Source organism: Dioscorea cayenensis, chromosome 19 (assembly GCF_009730915.1).
Source record: "Dioscorea cayenensis subsp. rotundata cultivar TDr96_F1 chromosome 19, TDr96_F1_v2_PseudoChromosome.rev07_lg8_w22 25.fasta, whole genome shotgun sequence".
In the NCBI taxonomy this organism is placed as follows: Eukaryota; Viridiplantae; Streptophyta; class Magnoliopsida; order Dioscoreales; family Dioscoreaceae; genus Dioscorea; species Dioscorea cayenensis.
Genome location: NC_052489.1, coordinates 2,610,260 through 2,627,082, shown reverse-complemented (window position 1 = coordinate 2,627,082; position 16,823 = coordinate 2,610,260). Strand labels below are relative to the sequence as shown.

At 34.5% G+C, this 16,823-nt stretch overlaps 3 protein-coding genes across 4 annotated transcripts; 2 read left to right on the top strand and 1 right to left on the bottom strand.

Annotated features, from left to right (window-relative positions):
* The first annotated feature begins 369 nt into the window (after positions 1 to 369).
* Positions 370 to 4,614, top strand: LOC120250294 (UDP-N-acetylglucosamine transporter ROCK1). Of its 2 annotated transcripts, none has more exons than XM_039259093.1 (7): positions 370 to 558; positions 1,739 to 1,787; positions 1,931 to 2,076; positions 3,045 to 3,243; positions 3,324 to 3,467; positions 4,064 to 4,138; positions 4,231 to 4,614. In XM_039259093.1, the coding sequence occupies exons 1-7, from the start codon at positions 395 to 397 to the stop codon at positions 4,390 to 4,392; spliced, it is 939 nt and encodes a 312-aa protein (XP_039115027.1). In that variant the 5' UTR covers positions 370 to 394; the 3' UTR covers positions 4,393 to 4,614. The 2 variants fall into 2 exon arrangements, with proteins under 2 accessions (XP_039115027.1, XP_039115026.1); XM_039259092.1 differs by having other exon boundaries at positions 371 to 558; positions 1,931 to 2,157.
* Positions 4,615 to 5,696: 1,082 nt separating this feature from the next.
* LOC120283732 (pentatricopeptide repeat-containing protein At3g16610-like) lies at positions 5,697 to 7,876 on the top strand. The gene is given in 2 exon segments (XM_039290457.1): positions 5,697 to 6,513; positions 6,515 to 7,876. Coding segments are annotated over 2 exon segments (1,791 nt in total). The 5' UTR covers positions 5,697 to 5,721; the 3' UTR covers positions 7,514 to 7,876.
* Positions 7,877 to 8,464: 588 nt separating this feature from the next.
* On the bottom strand, positions 8,465 to 16,614 carry LOC120249976 (CD2 antigen cytoplasmic tail-binding protein 2). Its single transcript, XM_039258696.1, is given in 11 exon segments — positions 8,465 to 8,703; positions 9,281 to 9,358; positions 10,955 to 11,000; positions 11,170 to 11,350; positions 11,352 to 11,371; positions 12,513 to 12,554; positions 12,830 to 12,959; positions 14,066 to 14,218; positions 14,294 to 14,419; positions 16,165 to 16,372; positions 16,456 to 16,614. Coding segments are annotated over 11 exon segments (1,149 nt in total). The 5' UTR covers positions 16,536 to 16,614; the 3' UTR covers positions 8,465 to 8,618.
* Between the last annotated feature and the right edge of the window lie 209 nt (positions 16,615 to 16,823).

Below are 16,823 nucleotides of genomic sequence, written 5' to 3'. Positions count from 1 at the left end.
TATAATCACTATTTATATTTTTAAAAATAAGTACTTACCTGTAATTAAAATTTTGTCATTTATTAAAAGTTTTAATAGAGATTCAACCGCCAATAGACGATTTGGTCGTTGGTTATTTTGTTCATTATTAAATCTTTGTAATTTCCTTTCTCATTCTCAAAACAAAAAGCATCTCTTCATAAGATTTAAGATAATTAAAGGAAATCAATGGAAAAATAATGAAACAAAAATTATATATATATATATATTATATAATTCACATTAAAAGGCACTGTACTTGTTTTTACAGGTGGCATAAATGTAAATATCTGTAAAAATTATAAATTAAAAAAAAAAAAATGAATAAACATTTATCACGTTAACCATCAAAGCAAGCAACAAGTTCTTGCTGACAATGCAAGGGCTTCGCGCGCCACCGATGGGTTCCGTCGATCCCCCGCCGCGCAGCGGTGGCGCCGCCCGCGGATCGGAAGCCCGGAAGGCGAGGGTTTGGCTCTACCTCGTGCTCCTCACACTCCAGTACGGCTCCCAGCCACTCGTCTCTAAGCGCTTCGTCGGGTGCCGTTCCCTTCTCCTCATCTCTTGTGACTTTCTAATTTTTTTTTTTCACTTCCTCTTGTTCTCCAATCTTTAGTTTCGTTCTTTTCATTTAGTTCATTCTTAAAACTGGATGTGTTGTGGCATTTGATTGTGAGCTGATTTGATTTTGCTGACATTTCATTTTGTCTTATGCTTTGCTTGCTTTTAGGGTTTCAAGTTAAAGACTAATTATTGCAATTTTTCTTTGTTTTAATCCTGCCTTTATTACTGTTTTCTAGCATTAGTTAAGGTTATCTGGCATTGTTGCGTTCGTGCACTGTTAAAGGTTGTTTATTTTAGAGAGATTTGGCAATATGGAAACATGCGGTATTTTGATTTTGGTGTCTTATATTAATCTCGTCTCATATTAGTCGACCTCAATCTTGATCTTTTTTGAGACATGCATCAAAGATGGCCTTTTGTGTATCTTTGAGTTTGCATGTCAAAGACCTGGGCATCATAGGTTTGTGTAGAGAAAATTGTCATTTTGCTTGCAGAGAGAGAAGGGTGCAATTGCATACAGCTAATCCTCCCTCTATCTCATCTGCACATGCAGGAGCTTTTTTGCACCAGTCTATTCTTTTCATATTTCTATAAAGTTGTTTGCTTGTCTTCTTTTGTTCTAATCTGCTTGATTTCTTCAAGCTAATGCATGCCCTGGCATCATCAAATTTGTTGTTGGCTGCCTGGTCGTAAAAAAATGTTATCTTTGCATTTTATAATGTGAATGCCAAGTATGATAAGCTTACACCTTTGCTTACTGCTCTCTGCTTCACTTTCGAATTCATTATGCTTTATTCATGGTTTCGTTCAGCTTCACTTGTTGATTATCTGTTAATTAGCACGGTGTTTCTGATTTAAGTAACCTTAAAGATCCGATAAACTTCTTTCAATCTGAAGCAAGTAGGGTTCTGTGTGGTCAGGCTTTTGTATATTTTGTCAGCTTTGCTAAAAAGGTGCATTTTCTAGTTTTATATGCTTAATTCTAATACGCACATGAGTTGTTTTCAAATTGAATTTTTATGCCGCAATTTGATGAGGATTGTTGACAATTAACTGTGTGATTGGAACTTTGCTTTTCTCTATTATTCTTTCTAAATTGATGGCTGACCTTCTGCAATTGCTATTCTCAATGACTCTGTTTTTTATTGTGTTGCAGGAAGGAAGCTATTGTGACTTCATTGGTTTTAGCATGTGAGGTAGCAAAGGTAACTTTAACATCTCTCTTTTGGTGGTAGTTGTTGTTGTTATTGTTTACATTGTTTATTTATTTATTTATTTGTGCATGTGTGTTTTTTACATTTCCGTTTCAAGATTATTCCCTATCATTGAAGTGACCATTTGTTTGCAGGTTATATGTGCACTAATTCTCCTAGCCAAAGAAGGCAGTTTGAAGAGGTCATTCAATCAGTGGACCTTGATTGGCTCATTGACTGCTTCAGGTCTTCCTGCGGCAATCTATGCCTTGCAGAACAGTTTGTTGCAGATTTCCTACAGGAATCTAGATTCACTCAGTTTCTCTATTCTAAACCAGACGAAATTGATTTTTACAGCATTATTTACATATGTTATTTTGGGGTATGTTTTTGGTGTGAATATAGGAAAAATATATATATTTTTTTTATCTAATATCACATGCTTATTATTTTTGGTTTCTAGATATTTTTAAAATTGACAATTGCCTGAACTTGTTTTATATGTCAATACAGATGTTTATTTCTATTTAACAAGTAAAAAGAAATTACATTAAATCTGCTGTCCACTAACTTCCTGGATTTAAAACTAATAGGTTATTGAGATTTTGTTATAAAATTCCCATAATGTGAGGCTTTGGAAATTAGTGCACTTCAATTGTTTAACTTCTACCACTTATGATGAGAACATCAAGTTAAATTTTAATTTGAAAATGCATTGTCATTCCACTGATATAAACATATAATATTTTGCACAAACTCCTAAGTTTAATAAGGTTGAAAGGAAGCGCCACAATGAATGATTTGAATTTTTTTTCCTAATATTTGTGCTCATTTCTATTAATTTTCTCACTTTGTCATTCCTGATTATGAACCATTTATGCTGTTAGTTTAATTTACTCCTTAGTCTAATAAGGTTGAATGGAAGTGCCACAACGAATGTTTTGAATATGTTCCTAATATTTGTGCTCATTTGTATCAGTTTTTCTCACTTTTTCATTCATAATCATGAACCATTTATGTTACTAGTTTAATTTACTCTTTGACTTGCCAATTTTGGTTAACTAATACAGCATTTACTTGGTTTAGAAGAGAATGCATCTTCTGGCATTTTTGTCTTCTATTTCACTTCAGAGGAAATTATAATCTATAATTGTGAATGATATATGCTCGTGTTTTATAACATTCTAGCTTGTTTGTGCTAATGCAGGTAAAGTAGGAGAATATATGTTCTGACAATCATTTGTGAACTTTTTTGGGTGCAATCTTCAGGCATAAGCAATCTCGTCAGCAAGTCGGGGCCTTAGTCTTGCTTGTTATTGCTGCTATTCTTTTGAGTATTGGCGAGGGCTCTGGCAAAGGTTCCAGTGGTAATAACCCTGATCAAGTTGTACTGTTAGGAATCATTCCTGTGCTTGTTGCCTCTGTTCTCTCTGGCTTGGCTTCTTCTTTGTGCCAGTGGGCTTCTCAGGTTAGTTGTGGCTGTTTACTAAGGAAAATGTTTTCTTTTTCAGTCTTAATATTCGTATTGTTTTGTATTTCTGTATCCAGGTAAAGAAACACACCTCATACTTGATGACAGTTGAAATGTCATTGATTGGAAGCTTGTGCTTGTTGGCAAGCACCCACAAATCACCTGATGGAGAGGCCATCAGAAAGTTTGGGTTCTTTCATGGGTGGACTATTTGGACCCTGGTAATGTTTTTGCCACCATACTTTATTCATGGCTATTGTTGCTGTATTCCTGTTTCAGTTTCGACCATTATGAAGTTTTTTTTTCCTTTGTTGGTGAACTGATGCCATGGACATAAAATACTACCTTCTTTACTTTACCAAATATGGTTTTTGTATTTATGCAGTTATCATGTATAATTAACTTATCAAGTAGGACCATTTTATAGCGTGGCAAATTCTGAATAAGTATTCCTTTGATAGTATTGAGCGTGAGTTGAAGTTACTGAATTATGCTTTTTTCCCCTTGAAATTTCCTATTAAATAAACACCAAGCCTAGGTTCATGACTAAAGTTCATGAGACTCTTGTAATGGTTCACATTGAAAACTCAAACATTTTAAACTTCTAACTTCTACTTCATAGGAGAAATGAGCTTTAGTCCGAATGTTCGTGACATCTCTCAAGCTTCTGGGTTTCCAAATTGACAAGAAGTCTCAACTTATATCTCTGAAAGTATAATGATATGCATGAGCATTGAAGAATGCTCCTTGAACTCCTCCCATATTTTTTCCGAAAATCTTATGGCCATTTCTCTCTTACATGAACCTTTTGTCCCAGGTTCCAGTTACAATGAATGCAGTTGGTGGGATTCTTGTGGGACTTGTCACAGCCTATGCTGGGGGTGTTCGAAAGGTTAGTAGATGCACATGAAAAGAATCATTAACCTCGCAACTCTTCCCCCGTATATTCTCTAATCATCCCTGCAACCTTTTCATCCTGTGCAGGGTTTCGTGATCGTCTCAGCGTTACTTGTGACAGCACTGCTGCAGTTTGTCTTTGACGGCAAACCTCCATCGCATTACTGCCTCTTGGCACTGCCTCTCGTTGTCACAAGCATCATCATATATCAGAAATACCCGTATATCGAACGAAAGAAGAAAGACTAACAATGGAAGAGCTACTTTTTTTTTGTTGTCTTTCTCTGCCTATCCAGATTCATGATGAAATCCAATTAACCCACTCAGACAATAAACTGCAGCTGTTGTTTCTAATGACTGATGTAATTGCCTATTGCCGGTGCTTGTTCTACCGGTTGTATGAGTGAACTAAGAACTATACTGCTTGTCTTATTGAGAAAACGCTTGCACTGTTTTCTGATTCAAAACATATATTAACATATTTATTTAAAATAAATAATTACAGAAATCATGCAATTGTTTAGAAGTACCTGCAGCAGGCCTTCTCTCCTCTGTGGTAGTGTCTAATTAACAATATCTTTATTGTTAAAGTAATTAATAGCCTCAAATTGGTTAATTTGAAAAATGTAGGTTTAAATATATAAGGTGGTGAGAGTTTATTAGGTATTTCTAAATAGTGACCCTCGGAACCAACAAAAACATATAGGGTTTAAAAGGTCATTTGTATATGTATGTAGATGACTATTTGCTATGAATGTTTATATTTATTTAAAATAAATAATTACAGAAATCATGCAATTGTTTAGAAGTACCTGCAGCAGGCCTTCTCTCCTCTGTGGTAGTTTCTAATTAACCAACATCTTTATTGTTAAAGTAATTAATAGCCTCAAATTGGTTAATTTGAAAAATGTAGGTTTAAATATATAAGGTAGTGAGAGTTTATTAGGTATTTCTAAATAGTGACCCTCGGAACCAACAAAAACATATAGGGTTTAAAAGGTCATTTGTATATGTATGTAGATGACTATTTGCTATGAATGTTTATTTACAGGTGTTGAATGATGATTCAACCGTTATTGTTCATATAGATATTATACATATTTACCGTGCATAATTACTGTGTAACACTATTTGAAATTATATGAATGGATCGTAGTAGTCGTTTGATAGTAATTCAACGGTTATTGTTGATGTCTATAGATTTTAAATCTAGAGACGTACTTAGATGATGGGTCCTCGTATAGATATATAGATTGTATTATCTATAAACATACTTAGATTTAAAATATAGGCAAATTAAGTCTCAGTCGTTGGATCGTCAAACAACAATCTGAATGATTCAAATGCATAGTATTGTTTTGTGTTACTGTGATTAGCATCTACAACAATTAAACTAAATAAATCTTTTATGTTTGTCTCTCTCTTCAATGTCCAATGTGCTTAATTACTGGATATTCTATGAACGTCTGCAGTTGATTTTTTTTTCATATAAATATAAATATATATTTATATATATACATTTCAATGCCTAATTATATGATAAGTGTATTTAAAAAAGAACCAAAAGAGCAAACCCAAATGCCAAATCCTAACAAGAAATGGAACCTAATGATCCAAGCATCAACAAGAAATGGTTTTTTTTCTAAGTCCCTGCACCTCTACTCCTCCATGATCAACTCCAATGTCCATGGAGATAGCTTCACCTTTCCTTTCATTGCAAAAGCTTGTGGAAAACTTGGTTCCATCTTGGATGGGATGAAGATCCATGCCCACACTATCCTTCTTGGTTTCCAATCTAATGCCTTTGTCCAGACTTCATTGCTTGACATGTACTCCAAGTGCTCTTGTTTTGTTGATGCAAGGAAGCTGTTTGATGAAATGCCTCAAAGAAACTTAGTTTCTTGGAACTCCATGATCCATGCTTACAGTGTCCTCTCTGACATGCCTAAAGCTCTGGGGCTTTTCAATGAGATGAGGAGTGTCGGCATTAGACCCAGTGCAAGCACTTTGGTTAGTATTGTTTCAATGTTGGCATTGAAGCAATGTACCTCATCAGTTCACTCTTATGGGATCAAAGTTGGCTTTGGTTCAGATTTGAGGTTCTTGAATGCTGTCATGAGTGCTTATGTGAGGCTTGGTTTGTTCAAAAATGCGCGCCTTTTATTCGAATCTATTGAGGAAAGGTCTATTGTCACTTGGACTGTGATGATGGGTGGGTATGTGAAGGCCGGAGATTTCAATCAAGTGTTCAATCTGTTCAAGACAATGCTTCGAGAAGCGATTGAATTGGACTCTGTTGCATTCTTAGGTGTTATTTCAGCTTGTGTTTTGCTTGGGAATTTGTTTGCAGTATGCATGGTCCATTCTCTGTTTGATAAAAAAATGCGGTTTTGATGGAGGACAAACCATTATTGCTTCCTCACTTGTTAATGCATATGCAAAGAGCAATGACACGATATCTGCGAGAAGAGTATTCGATTCTGTGCCGAGGAAAGATGTATCATTGTGGACTTCCATGATAAGTGGATATGTTCATGTTGGGTGTTCTGGTGAAGCACTGGCTTTATCTGAAAACTTGCTAACTTCATCCATCAAGCCAAACAAAGCCACAATTTCTACCATTCTTTCAGCCTGTACTGATTTTGGATCACTAAGCATTGGCGAAAAGGTCGAAGAGTATGCAAAAGCTAACAATCTCATTCTCGACTTGCAGGTGTGTACCTCCTTGATTCAAATGTATTGCAAGTGTGGGAACATTGAAAGAGCAAAGGAAATCTTTGAAAGAGTTCCTTGTAAAGATTTGGCATTATGGAGCACAATGATCAATGGATATGCTTGCCATGGAATGGGACAAGAAGCTCTGTCTCTATTCAATAAAATGCAAACAGAAAACAACGGCAACATCAAGCCGGACGCAATTATTTTTACTAGTGTTCTACTGGCTTGTGACTACTGCAGCATGGTAAATGAAGGACTGAAGTTTTTTTACAGCATGAGAAGAGACTATGGCATTGAGCCTAGTGTTGAGCATTACTGTTGCATTGTTCAACTTCTTGGTAAAAATGGTGACATTGATGCTGCAATTGAAGTTGTCCATGAAGTACCAATTGAAGCACAAAATCAAGTGTGGCATTGCTTGCTAAGTGTATTCAGAGATCATCATGAAAATAAACTGGCAGAGTTTGCATCAAAAGGAATTTTAGATTCCAAGTGTAAGTATTCCAGTGAGGACTATGTGTTAATGGCTAATATTTGTGCTTCTTTGGGGAAGTGGAAAGAAGCATCAGAGTTGAGAGGATTGGTGGATAAGAGAAGATTGTTTAAAGAGCCTGGATGGAGTAGAATTGAATCAAGAGATTGCTTCAAATAATTGGAATGAATATTCCTTTATATCATTGTTAATATATATATATATATATATATATATATAAACAATAGGTTGGTGATTATTATTAGTCATGTCAATTATGTTGATCACCTTCCTTTGTCCCTACATATTAACATAGGAATATGCAACAACATTCTGGCCTGATTTTTTAGACCAGTTGTTATGGATTGGTGGGGATTGTAAATTTAGACCAAAAAGTAGAATCAATGGGATGACAGACACCAACATTTTTTGGATGTATATTATGCTCATGACTTGTGTATAGTTTGATGAGAAGTACTGTTGAAGAATTGCATTTGGGAAACCTTATTGTAACAGTATTCAGAATCATAGAATGTTTAATCATTTCCAAGTGTGTGTGTGTGTGGCTTATGCTTTTTGATGTGATTTCACCTACTATCAATCAATAGATCCAACTTCATTACAAAGATGGACAGAGCTATCACTTGAACACCAAAACCACCTTTTATGGCATTGTTGTATTTATTCACTGTTAAGCCTCTCATCCACTTAAAACCAATACTTGGCTGGAGTACAAAATCATAAATTCTTATTGCTTCATATTTATACAAAATCTATCATTTCTACATACATTGACATAATGTGGCAGAAATTTAACAACTAATCTGCAAGTTCTTCCACTTGAAGAATGGTGGCAACCTAAGCCATTTTTCTGGATTATTACCCTCAATCTGTAATATTTGATGTTTGGTTGTATCTTTTTCTTTCTGTATACAATCTGATGGTTCCCAGATAAGTTAATTGACCATATATAATTAACTTCACCATTTGAGATTCTCAGAACTTTGAACTTCCAAGTGAGAGCAGCATCAGAGCATCTTATTTACAAACATTACATCTGTGACGAAATAGCACATGAATGCAAACTAGCACTAATGTCACATTTTAACCTTCATCCACTCAACGAATAAATATATAAAACACACATCTTAAAAACATTAATATTCATAACATTTAAAGTTTATAAACTATTCTAGCACCTTTGTTGGCGAAGAGACTTATATAATGAACATACATCAGACAAATTCAAGAGGCTAAAGAAAGAGAGAAAACAGGAATGCAAATGTCAGCACTGGGCAACTTCAGTTTCAGTGGACACATCATTACTTTGGCACTCAATATATTCACCACTCTGTTCATCAAATGAGTACCTGCAAAGGGGGACAATGGAAGTAATTGTATATATTTAAACAACCTCCGAAATAGAAACAAGGGAAAAGCAAGTAACCAATGAATAATCTAAATGCCTGAGATACAGTCCACAAGAAAATTATCTTGCTCAAACATTATAAAAGGTTTTCCAAACTATGAGTATCTTGAACCAAAATGTCTAAGATGCCTAACTGAAATAATATTGAAAACCTATAACACATAATTGCAAAGTTAGGTGATATACAAAGTCTTGAGGTCCAACAGGGTAAAGAACAAAAAAATAGGTAGTCATGGTTTTAATTTTTGTTCTGAATTTACAGCAGGGTCCATGCAATATCTTAAACCAAAATGTCTAAAAGATGCCTAACTGAAATAATATTGAAAACCTATAACACATAATTGCCAAGTCAGGTGATATACAAAGTCTTGAGGTCCAACAGGGTAAAGAACAAAAAATAGGTAGTCATAAAATTAATTTTTGTTCTGAATTTACTGCACGGTCCATGCAATATCATTTGAATAATAGTTTATTAGCAACAATATCAGCTGATTAAATACGGAAGTAAATTGACTCACCATTTCCCTGTTGTTGCAGAACAATACAAACAAGAAGCTGGATCATAATAATATCCCAAGGTATTGCTATAATAATAACTGCAAGAAAAGAGACCAAAACACAAATAATGATGAGACAATCAAATTTGCAACAGTGCATGTTAAAATTGTGCAACATTAAAGAAAAATGAGAATGAATATTATCATAACCATTACATTTGCGTAAACAGTCACGATTAAAGGATGCTGTTACAAAGGTTTTACAGATACTTACAGCTAACATTGTGAACCATGTTAAATAATTGTCTTGTCAGAAGTTGTGCAACAGACTGATCACAAATTGTTGCTTGGAAAATATATTACATCAAGATGTTATGAATTCAAACAAGCTAAAGAAATCAAAATCTTCATAGAACTCAAAATCCAAATGTTCAGTTTCCATTAAAGGCTATGTGTTCTGCAAAATAACGGCAACACAGATGCAGGATTTGATTTCTTAATTAAGTGTAATCTCATATGAGCCGGTGCAATGCTTCTGCACATAGCCAGCAAAAATATACAGTCCTGTGGCACTCATCATAAGACTTGATGATCAAGAATCCTTGTAGATCAAATTTTTTCCAAGTCAATCTCCTATGTCCTAAGCCATAACCACTTGATAATGATTTCAACTAAATATGCCTAAGTGTATTAATCCTGTTAAACACTAAACTTGGGGAAGGGACAAACATTAACTTGATCTGCTCCACAACAGCCTATAATCCTTAGCTTTTTAATTGCATTTGAATCAGGGTGTTTTCTACCACTAAATAAAGAGTCCAGGTGGTTTGTATAGGAACCAGTAAGAAAAGACGAGTCAAAAGAAAAAAAAAAAGAATCATCTAACACCATTGATGAACAGCATCCATCTGGACAAGACATGCACAGGTTACAAATTTTTATGTAAGTTTCTAGCTAACTTTAGATTAGTTTTCTTGCCATAAATTAATGAGACGAATATAATCCTAGTCTACCTTGGGACATTACAGCTAATATATGTGACAGAGTCATATGAAGAAGCTTTAAATGAAGTAAAATGGTTAGGCTCATTTTCTTGCAAAACAAGGGCTTTCCCAAGGAGTGAAATTTACTGGCAGATGAGGAACATCTCCCCCAGGGTTGATATTCTCTGCTTATGAGTAATTAAATAATCCTCAAAGTACTAAATATAACTTGTGGGTGATGGATATTAGTATTAATCATCTTGATGGCGAGTTTTATCAACCAATTTCTAACAGACATCACTCATTATCATTTAACCATCATTCCTCAAAATACAAAAAATCAATCAAACAAAAAAATCAACATTTCTCTGAAAAAAATAATGAAGAAACTTGGGTTGTATGATATTTGGTAACAAAATTGTTACAACACATAAACGGAAAAAACTTCCAATAAGAACAGCAAAACATGAAATTCAAATTGTTTACAATAAAATAGGGTTAATAGTGCTGAACATGGAGAAAGGCTCATGATCAACAAGCTGCCAGCTAACATGTACCATTTAGAAAACAATCTTTTTAGCATTCTCTTAATGCATTATGTAGATGTGAACAAAAATTTATAGATTCTTATATCCCTATGCTTGGCAGATCAAACATTTCTCATCACTATAAATTGGTAATCTAGACTAAATCAACAGGAGGCACAACTTACCCAGATGCTGGATCATATACATAATCTGAATTCCCCCCTTTAACATCTAAATACAAAAAACAAAAGGTGATTACTACAAGGAAATAAGTTCTCATAAATATCTAAATACGAAAACCAAAAAGGAATTTCTAAGAGGAAATAAGTTTTCATAAATAGAATAGAGAACGGCCAGTCCAGCTACAATAGAGTAAAATGCAATATAGTTAACAATTTACTTCCAGAATGTAGCTCTTGAGATGGGTCTGAATTTTCTGATGTCAATTTAGGCAGTTGTTCAGAACCTGAACCAGAATCCACAACACTAGCATCAAGCTGCGCATTCACATCATTTTCTTCATCATCCTCCCCAAACATATCAAAATTCTCACTGCTTTTAGGTGAAGCCTCCTTGGCACGAAACTAACCGTTCATATCCCTCTAAACACAAGTCATAATGAAAAAAAGGGAACATTCAGAGACTAATTCAAGAAAAAAGAACACCAATTATTTTAATAAAAACAGACTAATGAATCGCAGTCTAATAAATTGATAGAAAGTACATGAAACTAAATTGTAACAGAAAAATCAAAATTTTTGAACTTATGTTAGTAAGAAAAAGTTTTTTTTTTTTAGAAATGAAAAGAGAATAAAAGTAACAAAAAGCTTATGCCAAAAGCAGTGCATGTAATAGATCCATGCATTCATAGAAAATTGAATTAAAGCTATACCAATAAAAAGGGTCTGCCACATACGTTAAAAACACAGTACAGTAGTAGGCCAATTTGCAAGAAACAAATTCATAAATGAATTACTGAAAAAATAAAGCCAAAATTTGAAGTAAGATTTCTACTTATCAAACACAGATTGAAACTCAAACCAATCAGCAAATAGAATATAAGTGCTGACAAAATAATTAAAAAATTGAATCTCATGAACTTCCAAGCACTATAAGTACGAATAGTAAGACACCGAATATCACAACAAAAGATCCTGAACAGTATCTCATGAATTTGTAAAATTGGCATTAACATATTTTACAAAAACTCCAATAAATAATGTGCTCACTGAAGAAATGCTATCACTACAAGTTATCTAATTCTACTTAATTATCAAAGACAGTCTTTGAGGCACAGGAATCTCACGTATGCTAGAATGCTTGCTCCAAAGTTATGAAAATGCCAATATCAAGTCATGAGCTACACTTCCTCTATCATATAATCCCTTTTCAAAGAAAATATATTATTTATATTAGAGTTAAACATCTTGACATTTCAAAACTTGAGGATTCAAGCACAGCATCACTTCAGAGAATAAAAAAGGGTTATAATGTACTCCTCTCATTTCACCACTTCTGGGATTGATATACAAAATTTCAAGTCCTAAAGATGGTTGGACACAGAAGTGAATGGTCTGATCAGTTCAATATTCAATCTTGAGAGAGACAGAATATTAATTTTAATTAGCACCACATATACAGAATGCAAACAGGCTGTTCAACATGAGAAGACAACCTTATAAACATCAGACATAAGATTACACTTTCAAGGTCTAATTGGAGAAGAATAAAGGAACATCTAACCTGCCTCTCTCTCAAAGGTCTCACGTTCCTCATGGTAAACATCTGCAAAGAGTAAAAATTACATCAGACCCAGACAACCAAACATAGGAAGGGATGGCAGGTAACAAGGAACTAAGAACAACAGTCAACAGCCACAAACAAGAGGTACAAATAAACAATACTAGGCATATTAATATGATCACCTGTTAGAATATAAGACCTACATAACATGAACTTTAAAGAGCAAATCCAGATATTTAATCTTTCACGAAGGAAAAAAAACTGTCAGGAGGTGCAGACTGATAGATAATATTTCAATTGAAAGAATTGACACTTACTGTATTCACCATTCTCCATGAGTTTCATAGCATCTTCAGTGAGTTGATCAAACATTTGTTTAGTGGCTTCAGACATCTTACCCCGTTTGTCACTTGAAGTGCCTTTTAATCTTTTTAAAGCTTGTATAATCTAGAGAGCATAAACAAGGCACAGGGTGAACTTTAACTTTCCCAGTATGTTCTAACCCTTTATGCTTTATAGAGCCAAAACTACATTGCAACCTAACAAATTCCTTAGTCTAATCAAGTAACTTATAAAAAATATAACAAATTAATGAAAACAAAAACATCAAGCAACAAAATCATCTCCTGGCATATGCTAAAACTAAATGCACCATGATTGTTAGTCAGCATTCCGGACTTCAATCTGACAGTGTAAACACCATATATGAGAAACCTACATTAGCACCAATCATTTTCTAATGAAAACTGGGACATAAACATCATTAGAACATACTAAAGAATAACCTACCTGGTACAATTAAGTAAACAAGTTAGTTATATAAAATAAAAAAATAATAATCATAAACACACACACACACACGCACAAGATAAGAACTGTAAACTACACCCAAAAAAGATGCAGAGCAGCCTGTGTATTACTTGAAGCCATGAGCAAACATGAAATTCATTCTCACATAAACAAGCTCATTGTAGTTTTCATCAATAACATTCTTGATTTCTAACTGGGTTGCTGTAATAATAGTGTTTTTGCCAATAAACCCTTGCATTATATAATTGCTATCAAAGACCTTCCTTACTTATCTTTATTAAAATATATAATATATATATATATTTTTCCCAACTTTCATTTCATTAAGAAAAAAAGAAAAAAAAAATTCCCGACTGATGCCTATTCAACCTAGTGCTAAAGTATAGAGGCACTTAAATACCCTAAAATAGTTACATAGTGGTAACAAATGCACAGAGATGGTGGTACTGGATTATTATTGTCACAAACAGAGGTAGGTTTTTTTCCTTAAGAAGGTATTTTGGCTGTGTACCATACTGGATATAATAAATAATAAATAATTAAGATATAAAGAATGAGTGAGTGATTCAATTGTTCTTAATGGGAAGGTGTTGGACAAAGCTTTTTGCATGGAAAATTCATAGAGGGGATTTTAAGAAACAACCATAGGAAAGGGAGTTGATCAAATTAATCATGCAGGCTGATTGGTTATTCACACTAAACATATGAAAGAGCAGACAATTAGTAGGCAAGCATCGGATTACCGTTTCTCCAGGTTCAAGTACATTAGCAATGTTCCTCTTTATCCTTCCTATCTCTTCTGAGGTAATGTCTTGGTAATCCTCTTCTGGCATCTTTTTTGCTTGGCTTTTCTCTACAAATCTTGCATCAACTTCGAGATTGTCCAACCATGCATCCTAGAACACTAAATATGAAACTCGAGCGAAAGAATTCATTAATTAAATGGAAAAAAATGCGGGAAGCAGAAGTACCTTTATTTGATTTTGAGTTGCATATTCAACAAAATTCCCATTAGCATCAAAATATCCTTCCTCCCTTTCCTGTTTTAGATTGAACGGTTCTATCTGAATGCCATCATCAACAAAATTTGTGTTTTCCTGCCACAAGCAATTCATAGTTCTACCCTTGATCACAAACTGGCAGACTTAAAAGCTATTGCTACAGTATTAAATGATGAATAAAAAAAAGAGACATAAGTTTGAGAAACCTCAAACTCTAAAGGAATTACCACATAAACAAATTAATTAAAAAGTAACAAGAAATTATGAGTATGCAGATTAGTTGAAGGGGACCCAGGTGCCAAATAGGCTTTAAGCTTGTTATAGCACAGTGTTTTAGATTGCTGAGTAGGTAACTAAAGATAATTACTCAATTAAAACCACCTTAACGTTTTAAGGCAGCAGATTAGTTGTGAATATCTGGCATAACTCAGACCTATTAAGCTCAACATAACTCAATTCAAAGCCATTATGTGATAAAACTAATACAAAAACTATTATTTGTACAAACATTACAAAATTGCAAAGCCGCAACACAAATATGACAAAAAAAAGTATAATCCTTAGTCATCAAAACCTACAAAGTTTAGTGTTAAAATATGGTCATCCACCATATATCCTTATGCAGATGATTTGCTATTTCTGAGTTATGTAGTATGTTTTGCCCTGGTATTCTACTTTATTCTTCCGGAAAAAAGAAAAAAGAAACAGAAAAAACACTGCCAAGACCAGTAAGTGGTCCATCTGAGTGGTTACAAAAACTAGCTCCTTGACACCACCTAACAGCATTAACAAAGATAAAAGCAACAAATCAAAGACAAGAAAACTTGGGAATAGTTTTAGATAACCAACTTGATTTGCTTTTCCGGAAGTTATTTATCAAAGAACATTTCTAAATGACAAAGTGGACGTATGTTTCAACATACTTTCAGTGGCAGTGCTGCAGTGCAAGTTTAATTTATCTGTGTTATTCTGTAATCTTAACATCAACCTTCAACTATAAATATTTCCAAAACACTGGCTGAAGGAGAAATTTTTAAAATGCACAAATTACAACAAAATATTAGAGTACTATTCAATAGACATGTCTTCCTTAATACAAGAACGTGTTTAGCAACAATTGATCAATAAGTCCAGGTTGAGAAACCGCAGCATCATGTAAGACAAAGGAGTAAACAACATGAGCCTAGGATGTCAGCAATGCCATGTCCTTCCTCAAATACATACCATCAACGAATCATGCATTGCGCATGCAAGAAGCTTTCATGTTTAGGTCCGATAACACCAAACATGAGGTGCCTAATAAGTAAAGTTTTAAGAGACAATCAAACATAAACAATGCTTTTCAGACATATCTTAATCCTCTCTGTGTCATTTGTGCATTCTTCATTCTTGTTGAAGAAATCAGATAAAGATAGATATAGTCCAAATTCAACTAAAGACTCAAATACTATCCAAAAAAAAAACCCCGCACAGGAAAAAGTTGTCATCCGCATTGCCAACGATGTCTTGAAATCCAAGGCCAAAATATCCTGTGCCAAAAGAAAGGGGAAAAAAACACACTACGCCTACGCTATCACCCACTATAGGAATCACTAAGAACTCAAAAACAGCTCCCCAATATTAGCACCATTTTGCTCCAAGATTTATTCAAGTTTACCACAGTTTTTCTTCCTATGTGCATAAGCAAGTGTTTTGATTATTGTGCAACTAAAAAACTAGGGTTTTAGAAGATCTCCCACGGAGCTACATAACAAACATCTCCAAACAAATGGAAAGCAGGAACAAGCCATCAAACTAGTGCCAATTGAAAACGAAACTGAAACTAAAAAAAGAAGAAAAACCTCATAATCAACTTCGGCCCCGAAGATATCAGCCGGATCGCTATCCCGGAGGAGGAGATCCTGCTCCCTTTTCTGGTTCCGCCGTTGAGCACGCTCCTTGGCTGCCTGCTGCGCGCGACGACTAGTGGCAAGCTCGTCCTGCTCCAACTCCGAGAAATCATCACCCCTCTTCGTCTTCCTCCCCTTGGGAAACCTAGCCTTCTTCTCCCTGAAACCAAGCCAGCATAACACGAGGATTCACTCAATGAGAAGAAACCAAAACCTAGGGTTTCAAAGGAGGAGCAATCTTACAAGGGCGCGGGCTCGAGATCAACATCGTCGAGGTCATCGAGAGAGCGCTTCCGATGAGAACTCTTGGAGCTCTCCGCCATGGCCACCGTTCTCTCCAACGTTCTCCGAGCTCCTCTTTGCGGTGAGGCGGTGGAGCTTCTTCGTGTTTCTCAGAATCGCCATTTGTTCTTTAAGATTCGCGTCCTTTCTGGATCGAAGTTCACGAATCTTGAAGACTTGTGTGTGCTCTTCTCCAAAATTTTAAATAATTTTTTTTGAAAAAAAAAGGCTTTATTTGAAATTGTATCTACTAATAATTATTATTTTAATATTAAAATATTTTTTAAATAAAGGAGTAAATGCTTAGTTATATTTAATATATTTTTTTA

What these genes read in the sequence shown, in the direction of transcription:
- LOC120250294 (XM_039259092.1), top strand. Translation starts at nt 395, where the DNA reads ATGCAAGGGCTTCGCGCGCCACCGATGGGTTCCGTCGATCCCCCGCCG. An exon ending in TGTGCCAGTGGGCTTCTCAG is followed by an intron (nt 3,244 to 3,323) that starts GTTAGTTGTGGC and finishes TTCTGTATCCAG; the next exon opens with GTAAAGAAACACACCTCATA. An exon ending in ATGCTGGGGGTGTTCGAAAG is followed by an intron (nt 4,139 to 4,230) that starts GTTAGTAGATGC and finishes CATCCTGTGCAG; the next exon opens with GGTTTCGTGATCGTCTCAGC.